This window comes from Apostichopus japonicus, chromosome 20 (assembly GCF_037975245.1).
Source record: "Apostichopus japonicus isolate 1M-3 chromosome 20, ASM3797524v1, whole genome shotgun sequence".
NCBI lineage: Eukaryota > Metazoa > Echinodermata > Holothuroidea > Aspidochirotida > Stichopodidae > Apostichopus > Apostichopus japonicus.
In genome coordinates, this window is record NC_092580.1 from 5641190 (window position 1) to 5668710 (window position 27521).

The window sequence follows — 27521 nt, forward strand, 5'->3', positions numbered from 1 at the left end:
TAATTTGCAATGTGTTTTTCAATATTTTGGTGAAAATTCGGGCAATATGCCGAGAATTTTTTCGGGCACCTACTGAAAGAATAATAATTTGCATTTTTTTTCCAATTTTTTTTGGTGAAAATTTGGGCAATATGCTGAGAATTTTGCGTGCACCTACCAGTGGCGGAGCGTCCATACACTCAAAGGGGGCGGATGCCCCCCTGACGGACTCAAATGGACTGCTGGCGCCCTTTCAGCTTTTTACCACTTTTTACTTATTCGCGATTATTGACTTTTTAATTGCGCTCTCAAATACCTATTGACATTTGTCACATTTTGTTGGTGCAATTTTCTGACAAATGGCGATGACACCTATTTATTCTTCGTTTATCTGCAAATTAGCAAGGCCCGGCAAGGGTCATTTCCGGCGATCTAGGGAGTAACTTTACTCAAAAAATTTCTGTACGCTCCGCGCCAACCTGTGGTGGTGCTCCGCTTAGATAGTGTCAAAAGCGCCCCTACAGACCATTTTCTCCCCCCCCCCTGACCAATACCCCCTAGCTCCGCCACTGGCACCTAGTGAAAGATGAAGAATTTGCAATGTGTTTTTCAATGGTTAAACTTATATTATTATTATTATCATTATTGTTGTAACGACTTCCCCAATAATTCTAACCAATATGGAAGGGTAATAACACGGAAAATGTTTTTATGTTATTGGCAGGTGATGTAATAACTGATGGATGCCTATATGATATGCACATTAACATGTGGAACGCGCGCGTAGCGCGCGAAAAAATTTTGGTTATATTTTTCGGGCAAGTCGTTACAGCCCCCCCCCCCCCAAATCAAATGAGGCTCCTACGCCTATGTCTTTGGGTCAGTGTAGAGTTCCTTTGTAAAGGAACTCTAGATCCGAGTGTAGGGTACATTTTACACACAAGTCATAATCGGACCTTTATCAAGCCGACCGGGGGCACAGGAATCATGCCCTATCCCCGTTTTTACCATATCCCCCATATATACCACCTTCGTATGTAGGCCCTATAAGAACTTCACAAATTACAGGACGCTAATATCGATATGTGGTGATAATTTATGCGTGCGTGAGTGTGGGGGGGGGGGTTCGCCTCGGGAAACGCCCCAAGTACTGTCATGAAAGCCATGACTGATTTGCAGACCAAATATCGGTGTCCCGCCACAGATTTAAGATCGGAGGAGCGCCATTATTCGTGATGTAGCACCCTATAGCTGTTTTGAAAATTGTGGGGAATGTCTCAATCGTGCATGGTCCCTAGCTAACCCTCTAGGCGGTCGGATGACCTGCAAAATGTAATGAGTTTGAGGAGGGGAAATTGCCTTCAACTGTGCGCAGATGGTACAGGAGCATCCGTTTTCAAACAATTAACAGCTCGTCAGTATCTGAAATAAACTCGATCGGTTATAACCGGAAATCACTCAACTGAGCGTCCGCAGTTCTCGGTAACCAGAAGTTAATCATCAATGTTAAAAGTTTACAACTCCCTGAGGTTTTACCGTTTTTACGCATGAAGATCCATTCATGGTGTAGGTGTGGTGTACCCTGTTACTTGGCCATCGAGATCGGAACCCATAGACATGTGTGCAACCTTTACACCAGTGGCAGAAGAACAGAAGCCTTGGTTACCCTATCCTACTGGGGATAAATAACTGGTTCTGAGGTACTAATTTATTTCACAATTATCTACGTTTAAGTTGCGTTTTACTATTTTACATTTTGAACAGAAAAATATAGGATTGTGGCTTTGTTTCAAATATTAATATAAATCATTCAGGTTAGATTGACCGTGAACTTTTTATGGTACTCTGTACGTGGAAACAGGTAGGCCGCGCTACACGTAGTTGTACAGTGGGTTAATCGTTTATGTGGAAGTACAATTTATGCAACTTAATACAAATAGGCCAAGGCAATTATAGCCTAACCTGTCACCCTGGCGCGGTGGCCAGGAACAGCGCTGGTAGACCAAATTTTGTTCGTGGTTGGTCTTATTTCGAGCTACGTCGAATGACTGCTATGCCATATGCTTACGGTATGGCTTGTAAGTTGAAACTGTAATTTAAGTAAATCTGAAAAGGGTTTGATTCATCAGTCATCCAAAATCAGGTTGTTTGATTGGTTGGGAAGCCTAACTTGAGCAGTTAGTTTGTAACTAATAATAACTGCCTGGTCTGAAATTGAACTACAGCTGTAGCCTAGGACATGTATAGCATACTTACAAAATTTGCTTCCAATTGAGACACTGCATGATCACTGTTTCAATTGAATACAAGCCCAACTACTGGAATTTACAATTTTAATTACTGCCCAATGGACCCGGCAAGTTTGTATTTTATATGCCATGACTCGAGGAGGGTACAATAGGTGCCATATGGCATCTGTTTCTCATGTCCCATTTTGTAAAGGGACGCAAAAATAAATTTATTCATGTTCTAAACATTAAAGCAGCCTTTCTGATATTGTGTTGTTGACATGTATATGATGAGTTAAGCATTGTGACAATTAAGGGGTTGACCATTCAACCAATAAGAGCTACTTGAGATAACAATGATATTGAAAGTATTTCACACTTTCATGATGCAAAGCTATAGCTTTCATTAATGGTTAATACTAAATACATGTGTATGTCTGATGGGTATAGTGAGCATTCTTGTTTACATGAACATTCTAACCTATGCACAATCAATATAAACCATTTAAGAAAGTGTAAGCTATTCAAAAATTTCTAGTCATTCATTTCAGAAATGGACAATATGATTTAAAATATCTTTTTCAGAATTGACAAAATGTTTTAATATATCTTCTCCAGAGAATAAGGAGGAAAGAAAATAAGGAATGGCGTGTGGAAAGTGGTCATCGTCATACATTTGGACAATTGTTGTGAGCATCCTTTACTTTGTGCCATTGGTTTGGATTCATGAGGCGGATGGAGCCTTGCCTCAAGTTTTAAATTCCACTTCATCTTTCTCATCTCATCGTGGTTTTGACTTTCAAAAGATTGTAATCAATGATAAAACAGGAGATATATTCATAGGTGGCACAAACTGCATTCATCAGTTAACCTTTAATTTAGACTTACTGGATTCACAGAGCACTTTGAGTGAAGAATCATCGTTTGAGAATTCTAATTGTTTCCATTCAACTGAATTAAATAATACAAACTCAGTACTTTTATTGGATCTTGATAAAGATATCTTAATAGCTTGTGGGAAAGCACTTAATGGTACATGTTTTGTGTACAACTCTTATAGAATATCCAATGTGAAGGATTGGGTCAATAACCAAGATAGCCGCGAGTTGAATTCCTTGGGACTTGGTAGCACTGTTGTGGCATTTGTCGGAAATGTTCCTCAGACAGAGGAGAAAGGTTACTACATCGGTGCTACCTTCGATGACTCATTGCCATATGAAGGTATCAGCCAGCATGCAGTCTCGACAAAACGACTCACAGAGGGGAATGACGGCCAGTGGAGTTTTCAATATGGCTTTGCTAATCCTACCTATTTACGATATACGTACATAAATATTCTGTCACCCTATCGCCGTTCCTTTAAAGTAGAGTACGTCCATGGATTTACGTCAGGCAATTATAGTTATTTTCTGACCGTCCAAAAAAGTGGCATATCCTCGCAGGATTACATCACAAGAATTGTCAGGATTTGTACCCAAGATAAAAGTAAGTTTATTGTCTGTGGTATTTGAACTTGTCGATGGGCTAGAGTCGAGTGGAGTCCATGCATATATGTGTGTATGTGATGTCCCATCCCAGCTTGTAAATATGATAACTCACAAAGCATAGCTTGCATGTATTTCAAACTTGGTTTGTAGATATTCCTTAGTGAGTTCTTGAATAATTAAATCTTTATGATTTAGGTCAAATATCCTTTGAGGTCTCCAGCAGCCATAACATATGAAGCTATAGTAAACAATTAGCTCACTCAGTATTTATAACAACAGGGTATCTCATCAGTTAATGGTGCCTGATTTTAATGAGTACTGTTTGGTCATTACCTATGGTGGAGGTCAAAGGTCATTTGAAGTCAAAACAGTTAGCAAAATCTGACAACATTTTAAACAAGCTAACTCAGTAATATAGCTTTAATGAATCTCATACAAGTATTTAGGTGCCCCTCAGTAAAAAGTTTCGGTTGCTTTCATTGGTGTTGGATGGTTAAAGGTCATCTGAGGTCATCAAATATATCAGAGTAAATCATACTTGTAAACTTGATATAACTCCAAATATAAAACTTGGATGAACTTTATACATGATATGAATATCCATATTAGCAATAGCCTAGTGTTCTATAAGAGGTTATTGGTCACATTTAAGGACAAAAGATGTTAAAGTTTGAATCTTGGTAAACGTGGTAGCTTCAAAAGTCAAGCTTGGAGTAACCTCATAATTCTAAGGTACATCCAACTTGATGAGTACAAGGTTTTTTATTGCTCTTTGAAGAGATCAAAGTTCACTTGAGATAAACAGAGTTCAAAGTCTGAAACCTTTGTAAATGTGTTAAATGTAAAAGCTTTGCTAAACCTCATACTTGGTGTTGTATGTGCAAGAACTGTATTGTTTTTTTGGAAAAGTGAAAGGTGTCTTGAGGCCCTTTATAAAGAAGGGATATTGAAAATTTAATACTTGATTTGAAGGAAAACTAGTAGAACAATGTAACGTACCATTGGTAACCATAAATGTTACACTATTTATGGTAGAGTTCACGTTGTAGAATTTTACAGAAAAGATTTGTCAAATCATTATGCTTAATTATAGATGACAGACCTTTCCGTGATCTCATGAAGTGAAGCCTATAACCATCAGAATTTGAAATAAATAGATTTCAAACATTGAATATATCACACATAAATTTTGAACTTATGGAATTCAAGGCATCAATAATCGCATCTTTCAAATCTGTAGAAAGAGACATTACAATGGCAAACGGATCTGTTTCTATGACATTAAAAGCAACATGATTTCGTTCAGCTGCAATTTTCTCACTGAAGAATTTTTCTATATTACTTGCAGGTTACTACTCATACATAGAAATGGACTTGGTATGTCGCCAGAGGAATAAAAAGAGCACAGTTTATAATTTGCTTCAAGCTGCATACGTTGGGTACGCTGGTAACGATCTCGCAAGTGATCTAGGAGTAGAAGCGTCGGACGAAGTTCTATATGGGGTCTTCGCAGCGAGTGAAGACGGGGACAGTAATCACCCCTCATCCAATTCAGCTCTCTGTGTATATACCATGGCAACAATAACACAGAGGTTTACACGTGGGCTGCAAAACTGTTTCGAAAAGAAACAGGGATCCCAGGGACTACTGTATATGTCGTCAGATTCACTGTGTAGCCTGGTATCAGTGAGTTCAGCACCACAGTATTTTTGATTAATGTTTAGAGGTCGTCTGTATTGTGCCAAAAGATGCTAGAAACTGTCAAATAATGGTCACGCTCATGTTTATGACCACCATTCTTAAATGATTGAACCTGAATCGTCTAATTTAGTCTCTATTTTAATATGTCTCTTAACATTAAGCATCATATCCTGACCTCGGTGTGTTAAGCATTATATTAATTTTGAGGTTTTTTCTTACTAGAGGAAAAGGCATGAAACCATTTTTAAGTAGTGTCATATGCAGCGCTGCTACTATGGCCTACTATTAAAGTGGCAAATTACTCTCCTAATTTGACAACAGTAGAAGTTAAAGGTCAACCCTAATACTGGGTCACTTGCGAGCTGCGTTTTCCATTTACAACTTCAAGTGCCAGGTGCGATGTCTGATCCGCCCTCAGTCTTAGTAATCTATCACAGGGTTCAACACCATGCTCACGATAAATGGCGGAAATGTCTGAGAATAGTTTAGAAGGTGAAAAACCTTCAGTAGATTATTACAATATTCTTGAAAGGTTGTACCACTCTTTGCCGAAGACAATACTGAAGTAAAATAATGTACCGGTTTGAAATGAAGTTAATTGGTCTGGATGTTAATTAATCAGTGAACTATACTATCATCATGGTAGTAAATAGCTGTCAGTGAACTACAAGGTGCGTGGTGTTATTTAGCCTAAGATGTACCAAACCGTCAGAAATAGTTCATAATCCATATCATTTCCCAGACACTTTAATAGCAAATGTAAATCTAGCCCAATATGTTTTTGCTCCTTCAATTGTTTACAATTTCCTTTTCATTTTCCATTGTTCATTTTACTCATTAGTTAAATTAACATAATTTCTCTGAATATTGTAATTATCATCTCCAGGGTATTCGCATCTCTGACGATTTTTGCGGTACAGGACAGTTACACCCAGTTGAAATGAATGTGAAGGCATTATCTAAAGATTACTTGTTAGGTGGTGGGGAAGATTTCCAATTCACATCCATCGCTGTTGCTGTAGACGGAAACGACACCATAGCAATCATGGGTACATCCGATGGTAGTCTCATGAAGGTAAGATTCTTCTCCCCATATTTGCTGCAAATTATGTGATTTTGGATAATTAAAAAAAAAAAATTAAAATTGAAATACAATGTATTGTTACCGTAATGGAAAATAACATGATTTCCTTGATGACATTAAAGGGGAAATGAACTTTCATAGGAGACATTTACATATTTTACATCTCATTACCCGACGAAATCCCTGCTGTATAGTAAATAAAATGCATGAATTAAATCAATGACAAGTTCAAGGGCTTTATTACTGACTGTTTACGACCCGTCTTCTAACTTTGTAAAAATAAGAAAATGTTGTTACAAAGTCAGTGATTTTTCCGACCTTATTTGCACTGTGACACAAATAGAGAATTTTAGATGTGGGAGGATATTTACAAGACAAAAGAACTGTCTGTTTGCCAACTTGTACATTTCTTGATCCTGTGAGGTGTTTCCTATTTGAGAGTGTTGTGAGTAATAGCTCACTCTGATACAACTCCGTGTCATACACCTTCATTTCTCTCATAGAAAGTTTCTCCCCGTACAATCTACAAATTTCTTGTATTGTTCTATTACCTTCATGCATTCATCTAAGAGATAAAAAGATTTTTCAAAGGAAGAAGGAAGCTTCATTTTACCTCTTAAAAAGTGACCTCGAGTGACATTACAGGAAGTGAAACATACACAGGATGTTTTTCAAGTATCAAAAGCTTGAAGTCAAAGACTGCTAGCTTATCTCTTTCCTCACGAGTCTCCTCTGTACATGGTTTAAAGTGTAACATGGATACTTGCACTGGTTAATCCAAGTAGTTTTAAACAGCAGCACCATTTTTTTCTCCTTCCAATTGAAAGATTTAACCATTTGATAGTACTGTATGAAAGTAGGCAGTGTTTCCTTTAGCCCAAGAGGTACAGTTACGTGACGAGAAAATTACACCATCATCGCAAATGTGTTTATCAAATAGGTTATCTAGGTTCATGCTATGAAAGAAGGCTATATGTACTTGCCATGAGATGAGATATTAGGTCAATTGATGCTATGTATTTGAGCTATTAGGTATTATATTAGGTATATATTCTATGAAAGGAGGCTCACGTTGATACTATGAAATGAGGCTATATACAGTAGGTACATGATAAGGAGGGAGGCTATAGGTACATGCTATGGAAGTAGGCTATAGATACATGCTGTGAAAGGAGGCTATAGGTACATATACTTAAAAGAGACTATATTGGTACATACTATTAAGTGAGGCTATAGGTATATGCTATGAAATGAGGCTCTTAGGCACATGCTATATAGTGAGGCTTTAGGTATATATGCTATGAAAGGAGGCTATAGACATGTGACGTGAAAGTTTTAAATGGTCCTTGACTCAGTGTTGATATTTGTTTAGAAGGTACTTCTACTTTTCCAAGGTTTGCAGCATCCATTATGACCCTAATACAACAAAATATTGATATGGATATTGGTGGCAACTAGTGAGTGATGGTGGAAACATATCCAGCTATTTTAATAATGTCAGCAACATTTCTTCTGCTGTTTGCTACATTAATGGATTCTGGCTACATTTTTCCACTGCTACAGGTGTGTGTCTTCATTGTGTACTGGTCTCCAATGTTATCAGAGCTATGAACAGTAGCTATGCATATTGCATCAATTGTATAACTTGTAGAATTGTATTGTGCACAGAACAAAGCCTGTTAGTAAGAAACCGAAAATGACCATACATTTATGCAGGATTCTGATATAGAAATTTACAATATAACAGTAAAAGTTACCAATTGTTATTAACTTTCTAGTTTACAAGGTAATGGGCAACAGGTACAGGAGAAATTTACCTTCTGTGTGCAATTAATTTCAAAAAAGATGTCCTTCCTGTGTAGACTTAAGCATTTGTTATCTTTGTACACCTAGATATTTATCTAGAACACATGCTCAGAAGAACTGTACTCTAACAGCCAGGTACCTGATATAATTAAATATGGATTTAGAAATTAGAATTGTTAGTGTTTGTTGGTACTCAACAGTTTATTATTTATCGTTATTCCTTTTTATTTCAGTTTCGTCCGGGGCAAATTTTAAATTAGTATTTGGTATTAGTTCAATGAATATTCAGTATTTGTGTTTGAGACCATATTGAGTATTCGTGGTTTAAATATTAGCAGGGTTAAAATTGCAACATTGTGTCAGTCATTGTTTTAAAGGATAGGTTCAGGTGTTTGACATGTCTATTGTGTATGAAAGAGCACAAAAAGACAAAAAGAACAGTGAAGAAACTACCATGATAGCATGCTCTGTTAAGGAGATATGACACTTTGAAGATATCAAAATTTCTTTGAAAACGACTGGTGTAGAAAGACTTACTGTGAGGTTGTGATGTCGCATCCTCACTTCCTTAACATTTGTGAATATATTTCTTTAAAAATTATTTACATTTTTTAACACATTTGAAAATAATATAATCAAAAATGTTTAACATCAAATACTTCCTTTGACAAATATGAGATCTCCTGACATATCTTTTGGTTGAAAGTCATGAAATCTCACAAAATATTTAGAGAAAAAAACAAAGACTTTTCAGGAATGTGAGGATGTGATCACAGCTAGTCAGATTTCAGCAGTTTCTACACAATCTGATAAAACTTTACACTTGAATATCTCTTTAACCGAAAAAGATATTTGAACAGTTTTTTTCACCATTGTGTTTCTTTTATTGTCCTCTTTCATATAACATAAACATGTATGACAACTGAACCAATCCTTTAATGGTCATATCATGCTCACTATTGTTTGGAATTGATATCACAATGCCTCTTGTGACATTCATGTGAGTACTAGAACAAGATATAATGTGAAAGAGATTACTAAGAATAGGTCAAATTCTACTATGATGATGTATATGTACTGAAGTATCTGAAGGAAGCCACATTGAATATTTGAGTGGTTGTGCTGTTTCATGATCTGTGACACCTGTATAACTGTGTATTTCATTTCAAAATCTTGTGGTAGCTGAAAGAAGGGAAACTAGATGGACCTACCTATGGCCATCTCTTGTGGCCCTGTGATGAACACCCTGCAGCTGGTTGTGTTATGCAGTAGCTTGTATTCTGCATTACATTGAAGGAGCAGTATTTAATTTGCTTGCTCAGAATTACTGTAACTTACCTGTCTCCCCTTCCCCCCCCCCCCATCACAGTACGGTGTCTAGAGTGAACCTTTTTAACACTGCACATCCTTATCCAACTGTTGCTCCTGATGGAACTATTGTAGTCAATTGACCAACCCCCCTCCCCCCCACCTCCAAAGGGAAAAAATGAAAACCCAAAGAACATTAAATATAGGTGTGGTGTGTTTCATGGAAAAGAAAGCTACAAGCAAGGTAGTAATGGAATAATTCCATGGAACTCTGGCAAATATGTAATGCAGACATGGATTATTATATTAGTATGAGTCACATACAACCTTAACAAAAACAAAAACTTTCGAAAACAAAAAGTGCCAAAACTGGTTAGTATGTTAAATATTTTGTTTTGCATATCTATATATACCACCACTCACTGCCTGATGTAGAAGTCTTGTGAAAGTTTTTGTGACCAATGTGAAATAGAGGCAAAGCTTCCTGTTATTGAGGTAGCTTTTGTTTACACTGTAAATGTAAGCTTTGCCAGGTCATGCATGCAGTAGCACCCTTTAGGACTTATACTTCCTCTCCTTAATATGTTTTTGCTACCAATATACTATCAACAAACTGGATTTTCCATGGAGCAGCATATATAGTAGTTCCCTGGTTAATACCCAAGTGAGGACCACGCAGCAGGTGCATGCAGAGACCATTCAGGACGAGACGACCTTTAGATTGATCAGCCAAGGTTATTGTTTTATACCATCACAACAACTAGTTGACAGGAATATCAACATTTGGAAGTAACTACTCCCCTCTTTATCAAAACAAAACAAAAATAGATCAAAATAAAAATAATTGTCAAGTAGAAGGTTGTTGCAGGGTCGGCGTGCATTGCATGTACACAACACTCCACTTTCGACCAAATCTATTGTAGAACGTGTTATTGGCAATGATTAGTACAATATCAGTATAAAGTTAAATGCTGGTATTCATCCCAGACAGTCAAAGGAGACACAAAACCCAACCATCATCTTATAAATAGGATGGCGGTCTAATCTTTGTGATGATAAATTCCAGCTATTTAATATATCTTGCTCTATTAAGGCGATATCATGATTTAAAGGCATTGAAGACTTGCCCCAAACCGTGTGCGGCGCTCTGAAAAAGTTAACTTTCCGTTTCTTGCAAATGACATTTTCTTCTTGTCGCTACAAAATGCAGACAGTACGGTAATGAAATGTGATACCTTGTTATCTTTTATCTAGACCTGAGATGTCCACGCTGCTATGTACACTGTGTTGTGGGTATTGACCGTAGCTGTATGTATTGACTGTACACTAGTGTCTAATTACCGACGGTAGCAAGCTGTGTGTGTATTTCCTGGGATCGATGGTGGTGTCTAACACTTCTGTAACACCTCATTCGAAACTAGGTCAGATTACCGGCATGAGACGTTTCTTTGTGCGTGAGGCTTCACACCCTTTAAATTCCATTCTGGGAGCTGTCATTTAAAAAATCTGTGAAGTCAAATAGTGTTGCTAGGATCAGAAATCTTTCATTTTTCTCTTTTTTTTCAAGGTAACAGCTAATGATATTGAGAGCAAATTCATCGTTAGGACACTATGTTTAAGATTTCAGCATTTGCACGACCCATCTCCTTTTTTACAGAAAATAAACATGTAACAAATAAGGAGATTAGGAACATGAGTTACGGATGCACATGTGGCTTGATGATGTCATAGTTAGACTTGTTCAAGTCTCCTACCCTGTGTTATCTCTATTATTAGTTATCTCTATGACATTGGACATAGTGAGTCACAATGACAGGCTATATCTTATTTGTCCATGACTCACCACTCAGTGACCCCCCTAGCTGATGCACCACTTGTTTATAATTTACAAGGGAGCTCCCTTCCCAGAAAATATTAAGACTAGAGTTTCACCTAACAAGTTGACATTGAAAAGTGGATTATTTTCTTCCAAGATAGATTAAAATATCATCCCTGTTTTTGCTGTTCCTTGCTTTCAGTTCTTTGTACTACTTCCAATGTAAGCAATGTTGTTAACATTTACAACCTCAAGGTGATGATCAGCAGTAATTGCTCCACCCAGAAACAAAAGACTGTTGATATTGTTTGAGTATCAGCATTGATGCCAGTGCTCTGTCTCATGACCTGTTTTCCTGTGGTTAAGAGCACACCAGTCAAAACAACAGTCTCCACCAATTAATGGTTATTACATTGTCAATGGCGTTTTGAGAAGTCCTTAATAGCTTCATCTGTAGAGTACTTGAGGTCAAACACTCAAGCTGAAATTTTTTTGGCCCATAGACAAAGAAAACACATTTACCAGATGTTTTGCTAGGAGACATGGAAGTCTGAGTAAAGCCTGTGAGATTTCGATCCTTGATCCTAAAGAATGAACATAACATATTAAAAACACAAACAAACAAAGAGTCTTTCAAAAACATTCTTTAGATTGTTTCTTCTTATGTCACATTTAATGTGCTGACAGGGATTTACATTTGAATGTATTTTTAAACTTTTGTTTTTTTTGTCAAGAATGCTGAATTTCTATAATATTGTGATTTATTAAATTACCCATGTTGCGGATTTGTTGATAGTAAATAGATTTGTTATGGTTACGAAGAATCACACCAAGTATATCAGCTCACATGATTGAGGGTGCTCTGCTAGAATATTGTTGATAGTAAACTAGATTTGTTATGATATATGAAGAATAAAACCACGAATCTCAGTACATGACTGAGGGTAGAGGATGCTTAGCTTGCTCTCTTGTATACTTGACGGTTGCCATTTTTATGAAATTCTAAAACAGATCCTGTTGTAAGGATATTCCAACTGAAGTGTCTTGTTTCTCAGCAGGATCGAGGAGGAATTTGGAAGTATTTCTTGTAAAATTGAAACGATTTTGAAACGTTGGAAAATTTACAGAATTGTATCATGGGATGTTTCTTAATGTTGATCGTTAGTGGGCAAAAAAAATGATAAACAAGACGCAGAAACAATGAAACTGACAAACGATGCAAAGTGTTGGCCCTATGTGATATCATACTTAGTTTGCAATATACATAAATTCAAGGTAGACTGAATCAATATCAGTATTTTATATCTCATAAAAGTAACAAGCTATAAAGTTTGTAATTTTGAAAAAATGTGTTTTCTTCTGAATAAACTGTGTCATATACTTTTGAAACTCCCACCTTTCTTTCGCTTTCAAGAAACCAGTAGAATTAAGATTATTTTATAGCTGTATCAGTTTGTCTTTAATGGTGAATTAAGCCACTTTGGAAATTTATATAAAAGATAATATTGATGCCTTGATCATGAAAGGAGCTCATTGGTGGTTTATTCTGTTGACTTTATGAAATCAAGAATGCTGTTATAGTTGTAAACAAGCATTAGACTAGATCAGTGCCCATGCAGCTACTGTGTATTTACTAATGTGTATTTACTACTGTACATCCTCGCTGCAGTGCTTGGTTTATAGTTGGTGCAGACCATGTGTACTTCCTGAGTACTGACAGGTTTTACATCTAAAGGTAGTTGGAAGGAAATATCAAATGCAGGGGTCAGTGGGAACAGAAGAAATATCGTCAATGTCGGGTCCAGGTGGCTGGATCAGCCATTAACCTTGCTAACTTCAGAAGAAGAACCGAAACAAAGATATTGATTGAAAGTGTTACTGCAGCAGAATGCAGAATTTTGCAATAAAAATTCAGTACTTTCCCAGAGTAGTATAATCTATGATCTTCGACGATATCTTGAAATTTACAGGACTTGGTTTATCGTCAATTAACCAATGAATGAATGACTACCAAAAACAAATGTATGTTGAAACTCTGGTACTCTTCACAACTTCTGTAAAATTGTTGTAAACCTCATATTTTTTGGAATCTTTCAAACAGGGCTTTAAAGATGTTGCTTCTGTGAAAAACAAGTTTAATCCTAAATATGGTTTCACTTTATTGTACAAAATCTTTGTCTTAGCTCTTTTAGTTCAAAGATCAGTTACAATTATTAATTATTTCAAAGAAGTTATTTAAGTACAGCAATCATGTTTACCATAGCTTTTGAAAAGTCCTATACAGCTCATTTGACATTTCTGAAAATTTGTGACCATTCCAACATATTTAGCAATATTTCTGTCACTACATAATGCGTTTACTTTAAAAAAAATAATTTTGGCTCAATAAACATTAATTCCAATATCTAATAAATATGTTAATATAAAAACTTTACTTGAACAGTAGTAATCTGATAAGCTGACTTTTTTGTGTGAGATGCAGCTTGGAGTAAACCTTCAGTTTTATCAATATGTTGATACTATAACATTCCACCCAGTATTCTGTGTGTCTAGCTTAGGCTTTCCTGATTGTACCTGCTTTTTGAACACATTGATTTTGAATACAGTACTAGGCTCCTTGCAATTTGTTTGAGACTGACATGAGACCTTCTTGCTTGCTTCCGGAAGGAACGGAGGGAGGGAGGAGGAGGAGTTGTAGGGAATGTTTTAGATTTATTACTCTTTAAGAACTCGTTTTATTTACAGAGCAGCCCCTTTTTGTAAACTGGTAAAGACAGCTTCTTAGATCCTTTGTTGTAGCTTTTTGATAACTTTTGTAATGCTTTTTATCGTTCATTATTATCTTAATCTCATAAACTGTTATATTTCTTAACCTGTATTTTTGATGTTCTGTATATTGTAATATTTTTATCCTATTTATAAATTTCTCTGTAAATTTATACTGGAATAATTAAAGAAATGAATGAAAAAAATGAATGTGTGGCCTATGAAATAGTTTACTTTGGTACTTGGTCCCTGGAAGTTAGGCCATTCCTGCATATGACTTGTGTTGGCTCTGTGTGGAGTAGGTCAAAGTGATTGACATTGCCAGGGAAGGAGGTCCTGGCTGTTTGTAGTTTCTGTTATTGGAAGATCATTATATGAGTCGTAATTGCTGATGTTTGTAACCTAGGAGGAAGTCAACTGTTCCTGTTGGTTATATTGTCAACAGCAAAACGCTGGCCCGGATCCCATCTGTGGGATGAGTTGGGATAAATTTTGTGATTTAGAGTAAATCATTGGGCTGCATATATATGTTTGTCACTGTTTCACTTTTGACCCCGTGGTCGATATTAGGACTATGGGTAGTAGGCTATATATGTCTTTGAGAAGATAAAAAAATATCCTGGTCTTTGACCACATTTTAGTCTAGCTGAGAGATGAAGGTTTACTGTGCAGCAGAAAGGTACTACTGTGTAGTTAACTTTTTATAATATACTTGTTGAACTATGACCAGCCTCACTACAGGGAATGATCAATCCAGTTTTGCATTGCAAAATGCTGTGCAAAGTATTAGTAAATTTACACAGAAAGTTCATGAACCAAAGTATTTTTTACAAAGGCAAACTTCAGAGCCTTGAAAACTGGTACACAAAATCTGAATACTAAATTATTTCCTACACTAAACTGACTGTTATATATAACAGTATATAACAGCAGGGATTGTGCGGTAGTGTGATCCACACTCTGGGAGAGGGATCTCATGGGTGGGGTACCCCCTCCCCACTGGACAAATTTTGCATACATGAAGTATGCTTAGTTGGTGCTATTTTTCCTATTCTGTGCCAAGTATTCTCCCAGATTTTGGTTATGATAAAATTTGTTAAATTATCATCAAAAAAGTGCCGGGCGGAAATGTTTAAAATACTGTTTGTGCTGGGCGGCATTCAGAACTGCTGGGCGCAGCCGCCCAGTGTGAGCACATCCCTGTAACAGTTTATAACATGATATATATAATTCGCTATAACTATATAACTATAACACTATAACTATATATTAAACTATAACACTATATATAGTGACGACACTTAAGCCACCTACACTGAAAGAGGAACCGTTAGTGTGATTACTTTTATACTAAACAACACACAGTTTGTATAATACATCAGGTATAGCTCTATCAAAACAGGCAGGCTAGGAGGACAGAATCATATAATAAACAAGTTTGCCAAATTAAAACAATCAATCCATCCTGGGTAAACTTTGCACATATAATTATGTCAAAATTGGGTTTATAGGTCCCTCCCAACAAATTGTGTGATGATTCCCATTGTTGTGAAGTCTATAAGTAAGGATAGGAAAGCTGCTTATGTCCTAGGGATAGCTTAAGGGGATTACAAAGCTGGGATTACTTAGACATGTAAAGACTTGCTAATAGGATTAAAGGATAGAGCTAGAGATGAGGAGAGGGGTTACGGGCAGTTGGACTGTGGCTTTTGTAAGGTGAGGAGCCAAGGTATTAGGAGAGGAGAAAAGGAGAGAAGCGTAAGGGAGTGTGGGAAGATAGCGAGGATAGTGTTGCAAGGAAGCAGAGGTTGTTTAGGTTGAGTTAAGCAGAGGTTGAATTGATATAGTGAATTGTGAAAGGAAGCAGTGGAGTTATGTGGAGATACTGTATGTGGAGTTTGAAAAATAAAGGAAGAAAAGCAACGAATGACACTGTGTTGAACTTATTACCCCACACTACGTAACATGGTGGCAGCGGTTTAAAAGAAGAAATACCTCGGTGTTTGCCCACTACCATTGTGATAAATCCGCTACCAGCAAAAAGTCAATGAGACTCAAAAAGATATATATATATATCGTTTACTAATGTGTTAGTCATGCAGACGATTGTTTATTCAAAAGAAATTATGTAACACAGGAATCTTGGGCGAAATGGATGGATGGTCATCGTTTCAGGAACATCTAAAGAAGCAAGATCCCGAGGGTATGTAACAACATCATACAACCGCATAGTGGTGGAGCTTATTGTACGACGGAGATTATTCAACGCCCAATTATGGAAGCGGAGTTGTCCATGTAAAAACACGCTGTTACATAAACATGCATTTGCGTTTATCAAGGTGGAAGAAGTCATTGTTTGGTGGCAGAGAAGAAGGAGAAACCAAAATATAGAAAACAGACAGCAACCAACTGTGAGAGCTGAGTAACTTGTATGGAGTCATTTTTGAGGAGTTCTTCTTGGACACTTTCTGGCTGAAACTGCGGTGGAGAATCTGAAAGAGGTCACACATACATTAAGGTTGTAAATTGTTGTATATTTATTTATAATTGCTATTTTCATATTCTCCATTTAAGGGTGCATCATGTATAATTTAAGATCAGAGAAAAATGAAGTGAAAATGAACACAACAGATAAAAAGGAAGACGAAACTTGTCCACCAGGGATACCTGAAGGTCTTCCAAAAGAAATGTGGATTGACTACTTACTAGAGATGCGTAAGGTAGAAGCACAAATTGAAATAGAAAAGTCCAAACAAGATCATGAACTGAACAAGGCTAAAGTAGAGGCAGATAAAGAAGTAAAACTAAAGCAACTTCAGATAGAGAACGAAACTGCCAAAGTTCAAGCGAACCCAACTTCAGTGGCAAGTGGTGAAAGTGTAAATTTGATGAAGGTGCCTCGTCTGCATGAAAATGAAGATGTCGATGTATATCTTAGAGGTTTTGAAATGTTAGCAGAAACAAACAAGTGGGATAAATCACAGTGGGCAATATTTTTGATCCCAAATTTATCTGGTAAGGCTAAGGAAGCCTATGTGAACCTCCCTATAACAGAGTCTCAGAATTATGATACGATAAAAGCTGCCATACTAGCCAAATACCATGTAAATGCAGAAACTTACAGAGTCAAATTTAGAAACACCACAAAAAGAAGAGATCAAACTGTGTCAGGGTGGGTTAATGACTTGAATCACCATTTAAATGGTTGGATAAGATTCTCAGATGTAGAAGAAAAGGATGTTGAAGCTGTAAAAGAACTATTAGTTGTCGAGCAAGCAATTAGTTGCCTCCCTACTGATTTAGGCATCCACCTGAGGGATAGGCAAATTAAGACCAGTAAAGATCTGGCCCATGAGGCAGACAGATATATAATAAACAGAGGTGGGGATGAATATTGGAGTCAAGTAGCAAAATGGGAGAGGCAAAGATACGGAAGGGGACTCCAAAGAGAGGGACCACAGTTAAATGCCAATGCCACTGCATTCAAACCCAGTATAGTTTGTTTCAAATGTGGTAAGGCAGGTCACATTAGCAAATTTTGTAGACAAGAGGCAGCATTAACAGAAGTCTCTAGGAGATGCTTTACTTGTGGCCAGACAGGCCATCTTTGTAATGCTTGTCCTCAAAGGGCCCCAAGCCAGGACACTAGGCACAGAGATGCAGATTCAAGAAGAGTTTATAATTGTGCACCAGATCAGGTAGACGATGTAGCTGCCATTAGGCTAGAAAAGTGCATGCTGGATGGTAAGGTAGAAGGCCAAAACATAAAGATTCTAAGAGACTCAGCATGCACGCAATCTGCCATAAAAGCGGATTTAGTCCCGGGTAGATGCTATCTAAATGGTAAATGGATAACAGTATCAGGTGTGGGAGGGACAGTTGAAGTCCCATTGGCCGAAGTGGAACTAAACTGTGAGCTGATAACTGGCAAAGTAAGAGTAGCTGTTATTGAAGGTTTGCAGAAAGATTTTCTTCTTGGTCATGATTTAGATTCTCATTGTGGGGAAGCCATTAGAAGAGACATCTGTGTATTAACCAGAGCTCAAGCACGGAATGAAGTAGAAGAGTTTAAACAGGGTGAAAGAGAACTAAGAGAGTATGTTGAGCAACGGTCAAAAGAACATGTTGACAAGGTAAAAGATAAAATAGAAGAAACAAATGAGATGGAACAAGGAGAAAAACCGGTTGCCTTAGAACCTGTCAGTGCTGGGATAACCAAAATAGTTTCAATTAATAAGGAAAGGCTAATAGCTATGCAAAACTCAGATGCCTCTCTACAAGGGATAAGAGATAGGATAGTTCAGTCAGAAGAAGTAGGCACGCATAGAGTTTGCTTCTTTACCAAAGATGGGTTATTACTGAGGAAGTGGCAAAGAGCCCAGAATAAAGGCCCTGAGGGTGACTTAGATAAGGTACAAGTAACGGAACAGATTGTAGTACCAAAGGAATGTAGAAAAGATATTCTTGAAATGGCGCATGATAACGCAGGACACATGGGAGTTACTAAAACGAAGGATAGAGTGTTAATGCATTTCTATTGGCCGGGAATCTTTCAAGACATATCACATTACTGTAGAACATGTAAAGTATGTCAGAAATTGGATAAAGGCAAACAAATTCGCAAGTATCCATTACTACCCATGCCAATTATTGATACACCTTTCCAACGTATAGGTATAGACATAGTTGGCCCAATGATAAGGACTAGGAAAAGGAATATGTACCTGCTCACCATTGTGGATTATGCCACCAGGTATCCTGAGGCTATCCCCTTGTCCAACATCAGAGCAGAAACAGTTGTGGATGCCCTGATACAGGTTTTCGCTAGGATAGGTTTACCCAGGGAAATTGTTCATGACCAAGGGACAAACTTCATGTCGAAGGTTATGAAATCGATTTGCAGTAGACTCAATATTACCCAAATCGCAACCTCAGCGAGGCACCAACAAACAAATGGTATGACAGAACGTTTTCATGGTACTCTCAAAAACATGATGAGGTCCTTGACGGAGGATCAAATGAAACATTGGGATGAGTACATACCTTCATTTTTATTCGCTTACAGGGAAGTCCCATGTGCTACCACAGGATATGCTCCCTTTGAATTGCTGTATGGTAGAAAAATTAGAGGTCCACTGAGCATTCTTAAAGATATGTGGGTATCATCTGATAGTGATCCTAATGATGTGGTAACACACTTGCTGAGTATGCGCAAACGCATCCCGAAACTATTGCAAGATGCTAATGAGAACACAAGGAAAAGCCAAAAGAAAATGAAAAAGAATTATGACAAGAATGCCACCCCCAGGGAATTTAAGGCAGGTGAAAGGGTATTGGTATTTCTTCCAGAGGGGCCTTCAAAGTTTGACAACAAGTGGCAGGGACCGTATGTTGTGAAAAGACGGATAAATCGGGTGAATTATGAAATTGAGTTGCCTGATAAATGTAAGTCTAAGAGGGTTGTACATGTTAACTTGTGCAAAATTTGGTATAACAGAGAGCAAGAAACCCAAATCTCTAAATGTGTATATGTAACTGGTGTGGTACATGAAATCAGTAGTGAAACTTCAGGCATGGTGGACAGTGGAAAAACAGATGAAGGTGAAGAATTTGGGTGGTTAGATGATAACTTGGGTCCGTCATTGGTGCAAACTCAAACATGGCGAGATGTAGAAATCAATAAAGAGTTGTCATACAAGCAGAGAGGGGAAGTTATGGAAGTAATACATGCTTATAGTTATGTATTCTCTGACCTCCCAGGTAGAACACACTTAGTCAAACATCACATCCAACTTCACACAAAATCACCTATTAGACAACAGGCCTACAGGGTACCACATGCTCTTAGAGATCGTGTAAAACAGGAACTGGACAGCATGTTAAAGCTAGGGATAATAGAACCTACCATTAGCTCATATGCCTCACCAATAGTCATTGTATCCAAATCAGACGAGACATTACGTTTGTGCACAGACTTTAGAAAGCTGAATAAAAATTCAGTCTTTGACCCATATTCTATGCCCAGGATTGATGAAATCCTAGATGAAATAGCTGGTGCCCACTATATAAGTACTTTTGATCTGACAAAGGGTTTTTACCAGGTCCCAATAGACAGAGAGTCGAGGGATAAAACTTCCTTTGTGACGCCATTTGGCCAATATAGGTACACAGTATTGCCATTTGGTCTTCAAAACAGCAGCAGTGTTTTCCAGAGACTTATGGACTGTGTACTTAAGGGTTGTGAGAGTTTCTCCAGGGCGTACATTGATGACATTTGTATATTTAGCAAGAGTTGGTCAGAACATATCGCACATCTACAGGCAGTTCTCCATAAGTTAGAGGAGGCTGGCCTAAAAGCGAAACCCAAGAAGTGCAAGTTTGCTTTCCATCAGATAGCCTATTTAGGTCACAAGATTGGTGGTGGAGTTGTTACTCCAATTTGGGATATTGTAGAAGGGGTTCAGAATTTTCCCCAGCCCCTCACCAAGAGAAATGTTAGGGCCTTCTTAGGACTTACAGGATACTATAGAAAATTTGTTCCAAATTTTGCTAAGCTGGCAAAACCACTAACAGACCTAACTAGAAAGGACTTGCCTAATGCTGTCCACTGGGATCAAGCATGCGAGCAGGCTTTTCAGTCTTTGAAGGACAAACTTACCAGCCAGCCAATTCTTTATGCCCCAGACTTCAACAAAACATTTGTTGTACAAACCGATGCCTCAAATTTTGGAATTGGGGCTGTTCTCAGTCAGACAGGTAAGGATGGGAAAGAACATCCCGTTGCTTACATCAGTCGTAAATTGTCAGTAAGAGAACAAAGATTTAGCGTACCCGAAAAAGAAGCCCTGGCAATCATTTGGGCTGTCGCTAAACTGAAGTACTATCTGATTGGTGTCAGATTCAAAATTTTCACAGACCACCAAGCTCTGAAATGGCTGGAGAAAACCAAAGGCTCAAATAATAGGCTGTTGAGATGGTCATTGGCTTTACAGCAATTCAGTTTTGATGTGCAGTACAGGAGGGGGTGTTCTAATGGCAATGCTGATGGTCTCAGCAGAATGTAAAGTCTATTACCTTTCGAGTGTATTGAGTGTGTATAACTTCACATACTGTGCATATATTGTGTAAATTGTGTACTTTGTCAGTAATTTCAAGTTATTTCAGTTATTTCAGATTAATTCCAAGGCTATATACCTTTCGAGTGTATTGAGTGTGTATAACTTCACATACTGTGTATATATTGTGAAAATTGTGTACTTTGTCAGTAATTTCAAATTATTTCAGTTATTTCAGATTAACTACGAGGCTATACCTTTCGAGTGTATTGAGTGTGTATAACTTCATATACTGTGTATATTGTGTATATCATGTACGCTGTCAGTAAATTCAATTGTATTTGTAGTAGAGGTTGTTGTTGAGTGGATTAACTTTCACTCTTGTAAAAAGTGTATGTAAACGATGGTACAGGGTTTGGTTGGATTTGTTTTGTGTACATAGGGTTCGTAAGGATTAAGTTTTAAGGTAAAAGAAGACTGACACAGTCTTTCGGGGAGGAGGGGCATGTTGTGAAGTCTATAAGTAAGGATAGGAAAGCTGCTTATGTCCTAGGGATAGCTTAAGGGGATTACAAAGCTGGGATTACTTAGACATGTAAAGACTTGCTAATAGGATTAAAGGATAGAGCTAGAGATGAGGAGAGGGGTTACGGGCAGTTGGACTGTGGCTTTTGTAAGGTGAGGAGCCAAGGTATTAGGAGAGGAGAAAAGGAGAGAAGCGTAAGGGAGTGTGGGAAGATAGCGAGGATAGTGTTGCAAGGAAGCAGAGGTTGTTTAGGTTGAGTTAAGCAGAGGTTGAATTGATATAGTGAATTGTGAAAGGAAGCAGTGGAGTTATGTGGAGATACTGTATGTGGAGTTTGAAAAATAAAGGAAGAAAAGCAACGAATGACACTGTGTTGAACTTATTACCCCACACTACGTAACACCCATGTAAGCTTGATCTCACCTAGGTGAGATCAATTTTTTTTTAATCCATATAGGAATATTCAAATTTGATTTATAACACATAAAATATTTTCATCAGCATCTTATATATCTAGTGAGATTAGAGTCTTCATTTACAATACTTGTTTAGGTGGATTCATGCCTTAGCCACCACAAGATATTTAATTAATGCCCAAATAGCAAGTTTTTATTAATTTTTATGTGGTCGTGAATATTATCGAGTATCCCATGGCAATGGATACAGTACATTAGATGTGGTAGTACAATTTTAACCATTGATATTCTAATTTGCCAGGTCAAAGTTCACAGATTTCTGTCATCTTCTCTTTCATAGTACATTGTGGAACCATTCACTGTGGAGGGCTCTGCAAGGACTTATTCAAGTATACCATTCAAACATTTACAGTTGGATTCCCCTGGACCTGTTTTGAAGGATATGCCCTTTGACCTCACAAAGGAATACTTATATGTCATGACTGCCACAAAGGTAAGTAATAAATATGGTTGTTATGATTGAAAACTTGCTGGAGGCTAAAGGGATGCGTTCTATGCGTTCATGATGACATATGTATGAGGGTACATATTCTTGTGAGGGTCAGCTCAGTTCAGTACAGTTTATTTACTCTTTTATTTATTTAGGTTTACAGTCTTGTTCAGGGCCAAGGCCCTCTCACACGACTTTTCTACCCTGGTCATTGGTAACTTGACACACCTACACACCAAAGTGTGCACAATTCAATCAATCTTTCCTGGGGCACCACAGTGCACCACAACCACGTGTCCCCGGGGACTTCCATAGGGTGCAGCCACAAACCAGCGCAGGCAACTATATTTACAAGTTACCTCGCAAGTCCCCATTTATACACCTGGGTGAAGAGAGGCAATGGAGATGAAGCGCCTTGCCCAAGGACACAACGCAATGATCTGGCCAGGGCTCGAACCTGTAATCCTTAGATCACAAGTCCACTGCCTTAACCACTTGACCACAACGCCCTCAAACGCCTCTTGTGTAAAGAAACAAAGGATCTTTACAAAAGTAAAGTCACTGTGACAGATTGTAAACTCAGTAACTCAAGAAATGCAACTAGGCTGAATTCACAAACCCTTCTCACAGAAACGAACACAGGAACGATGGAGGAGACCTGTTGCTAAGAAACCAAAGCATTGTTTTCTTACAAGGTTTAGTGTAAAAATGGTATGGGGCATGAGTAAATGTGATTTTTTTTTTTTTTTTTTTGTATCACTTGATCCAACCCATTTACTATGACACAGCTTCATATTCTTATAAACAACTTTGATTGGTGAAAAGTTAACATGTAGCTAAATTTGACTCCACACAGGTGTATAAAGTGAAAGTCAGTACCTGTGCACACTATGTGGAATGTTCAGCCTGCGTATCAACTCATGACCCCAATAACTGTGGCTGGTGTGGTGGGTCTTGTACCACCGAAGCTGAATGCAGGATGTCAGGGCCAAATCTGGAATGGAATCAGAGTGTTTGCTCTCCGGCAATATTCCAGGTATACTTATGGTCACACCATGGTGTTGTTCCTATTTACATGTGTGAGGCAGACGTTCATCAGACATACTAGTTTGTGTATGATTAAATGAATCGGTGAGAATGCGCTTGCAATATTGGGAAAAGCGAAATTATTTTTTTTCCTTTCAAAGAATAAAATTGTCCACTCAAAGCAGTCTCTACATTAAAGATCGAAGCAGTTGCTTTATGACAAAGCTACCTGAAAATTTTGACATCAATATTTCAGGTTTCTACGTTCATAATGGCTTGTATTGCATTCTTTTGAACAAGATTTTTGAGAATAACAGCCTTCAAGTTTGATCGTTAAATTTGTGAAGAAGTGAGACATTTTCTATTACAAGATTGTTTTCAGCTCATCATTGTCTCCATATCAAACACAGCACTGAACTCAATCAATCAGAAACATTTATATAGCGCCAATATGAAAAAGTTTTTCAAAGGCAATATGAGACAGTTTCATGACATTTAACTATTGTACGCTTGTTCAAATAGGTAATGTTTCAGCAGTTTATTGAAAATATCAATAGTCTGAGTGTTTTTGATACAGTTTGGAAGACTTTTCCGCTCTTTGCGGGGACCAAAACAAGACAAAGAACAATCAGCAAAGGTCACACTGTAACACAACACAGTGTTGCAATTCAATTCCAATAGGAAATGATGTAAACTTTGTTTGGATCAAACTGGGAGACTTTGATCCAGTTAGGGATCATAGTTTCATCATACTGTAAAGCGTTGGATCAAATTTGTTCCATAAATGGTCACTGAATCAAAGTTAATTCCGGTTCAATAATGACCTCTATATATAGGGAGTATATCAATATATGCAATGTACTGCACTATACTGTGTTAATAAAATTGTCTGTGTATTTACATGGTTTCAGGTCTCTCCTACGACTGCTCCCCTTACTGGTGGAACCATGGTTTCCATCATCGGTGACAATCTTGGTTTTCTAGTCGGGCAAGGTGTTCACATGGTATCGATAGCTGGACAGCCCTGTCAAATAAATGAAACAGCCAGCAACCTCCACAAGTAATTATATGGCTTTACATGTTTTACTTTTCTAAGTCCCCAGCAGTGTCCCCTGTTTGTTTGGTAAGAAGTACCTATTTTCCACTTATTGTTTTTGAAAAGAACCCTGTTGGGATGTAAAATTGTACCCTTTTGTTGACAAAACTAAAAAGTGTCCTGTTATCGAAGCGTTTAAGCAAAAATTTAATGAACAAGTGCTATTTTTATTTAAAACACATTTTGTCGCAAATACCGCCGCAGTTAGTCAGGAGGTGTTTGTTTCACATAAAAAAATGACTCAATCAGGTCAGCCTTAATATATTCACAGCTTCATACATAGTTGAATACCCCTTGTTACAACCATGTGGTTGCCCTCAATTTGGGATTCATTCAATATTAATACTCACAGAGAAAGCTTCATTGGTACAGAAATGCATGCTTCATATGCATTCCTTATGTCTAATTTCATGTTTCCTTGTGGAATTTTGATGGATTGAAGTAAATAGGTTGTTGTTCATTATCTGTTTTATCCCTTAAAGGTTTGATCTGGTATCACCAGATTGCAGCAGATGTTAAACACTATGTGCAGCTATTACAAGCAGAGCTGTGTAATATCGGATTGAAGCTAGTCTTTACTTCAGCATAGAATTCCTTCCCAAATTTCTCATGTATTTTAAATCTGTATATATAGAGAAGATAGTTTCAGGATGATGGCAAGCAATGAATTAGTTTTGTACAAAGGTCAATGTAGAATTACTTGACCGAATAGATTTCAACCAGTGTACTTCAGGATATCCTCACTAGTTTTGTTGCAGGTGCTAACAGAAACCAGTCTTTATATAGTTGTGACCTCCAGAGGTCATTTAAAAACAAATTGTTTTGTAGTAGTAACATGATGTGCTCATGAATCTTTATGAGGGCGAATATATACCAACAAACTTGCTGAATGTCAAGGTGCCATGCAGCTTCTCTAACTCCTTTTTGGCCTATAGAGCAGCACATTAATATGCACCCATATAATCTCATTTAATACCAGGCAAGCATTTATCCTACAGTGTTTGACTATGTATGTAACTCAGTCTTCATTTAGGATTATTAAGGGGTTAATCAACGGTCTAGCGTGCGTTACTCACAGGATTAATGCACGATCGGGGGATAATGCAAGCGATGCACGAGGGCGGAGCGTAGCGGAGCGCGAGTGCATCCAGCGATAGCAATAACACCCGGAGTGCATTAATCATGTGAGTCATGCACGCTAGACCGTTGATTAACCCCGTTCATTCATACACTACCATTTGTGTGGGGGAAAAATCATAAAACAAAACATTTTTGGTTACATATAACCAAAGATTTATTAAAGTGATGCCCCGTAATTTTACCGTGCGTTACTCACAGGATTAACCACGGTCAGCTGACCTGTATGGACCAATAGGATTTAGGAATCTTTACTAAGTATGAATGAAAACAAGATTAGCACTACAACATACAAATTGTCTAGTTAACAAATTTGTCAGTTCTTAGTGCCTGGAATAAGTCTTCATTGGATGATGTTCCATGAAATAAACCCTTAGTTAAATTGATCGTAATCACAATTAAAGCAATACTTCTCTTCATATTGTTAAAAAAAACAAAAAAACAACGAACGATATCAAACAACAGCAAATGCAAATAGTTGTCTGGTAAATTTCTCATCAATAGCTTGAGGAAAATTTGTTTTTTTGTCAAATTTAATCACCACATCTACCTCTAAATTTGATTGGCAATTGAAAAAATGTAAACCAATTAGAAGAAATGGTTTATAGGTTCAGCCATGTAAGTCATCATTTTGGAAAGCTTTCTGGTTCCTTTTCCTAGTTTCAAGTTAGCTGGCTGTGATTATGGCTAAACGTCGTTCACCAAACAATACACTTGAACACATGTATTTAGAAGCTATATTCTGCATTTGTTTTCTTAATATATCAATGGATGTTTATTATATTGAAAAGTCTATCAACAATCTACACAAATATTGTATATTAAATCTTGATTAACTACACTTTTATATCAGACAAACATAACTAGTGCTACTTTGCATATAAGAATCAAGGCTGAAGTTGTTATTGCCATTAACAATTTTGATGATAATTTTCACATAATTGCAACTGTTTGGACAGGAACGGAAACTTGATAACATGCTTGAAAATCATTGTTCAGTAGTTTTAACTTAAGGAACATGGTCATGACAACCAACCACCCACCATTTTAATGTTTGAACTCTATCAACCTACATGAATGCTGGTTAAATGTTGATAACATTTGTATTTATTTCTGTAAATAGATTTACTTGTGCTGTGCCTGCAGTCGCTTCCCCTGTTCAGGGAGATGTAGCTGTCCATGTGGATGTACATGACCCAAATGGTGGCTTTCACATCACAGGAAATGCAAGCTCACCAGCCAACTATAGATTCACTTTTGCTGTGAGTGCATAGAGATAGGACACTTCCTAATTGCAATGATTGAGCAGTATTCGATAGTGGATAGCTGAGTAATTGTTCCTGGAGAGAGTTTTTAAAGCAACTTTCACTTTTGAAGGGAGATTGGGACTAACAAACACTGATGTGACGGGAAAACTGTTTGTGCTTTTAAATTTTAAACTTTGCTGCAGGACTGTGATAACATATGTTTAGTGTTCATGTTTTTACAATTAAACATGTGATTATTCATAATGCAAGGCTGGTTTAAGGTAAAAACGGACCATTGTGGTAGCTTCAGATGTGCAAACATAAATTTTTTGTCAGCCGAAAATTGCATTTGA

At 37.4% G+C, this 27521-nt stretch overlaps 1 protein-coding gene across 2 annotated transcripts in view; it reads left to right on the forward strand.

Annotated features, from left to right (window-relative positions):
• The first annotated feature begins 1330 nt into the window (after window positions 1–1330).
• LOC139961870 (hepatocyte growth factor receptor-like) overlaps window positions 1331–27521 on the forward strand; it is a 47288-nt gene continuing 21097 nt past the window's right edge. Inside the window, exons 1-8 of one of the 2 annotated variants that reach the window (XM_071961482.1) lie at window positions 1331–1679; window positions 2826–3692; window positions 5043–5380; window positions 6282–6470; window positions 22513–22665; window positions 23519–23698; window positions 24600–24748; window positions 27045–27183. In XM_071961482.1, the coding sequence (XP_071817583.1) occupies window positions 2852–3692; window positions 5043–5380; window positions 6282–6470; window positions 22513–22665; window positions 23519–23698; window positions 24600–24748; window positions 27045–27183 (1989 nt within the window). In that variant the 5' untranslated portion in view covers window positions 1331–1679; window positions 2826–2851. Of the gene's footprint in view, window positions 1680–1740; window positions 2058–2825; window positions 3693–5042; window positions 5381–6281; window positions 6471–22512; window positions 22666–23518; window positions 23699–24599; window positions 24749–27044; window positions 27184–27521 lie in introns of those variants that run through there. The other variant, XM_071961484.1, reaches the window with a different exon arrangement.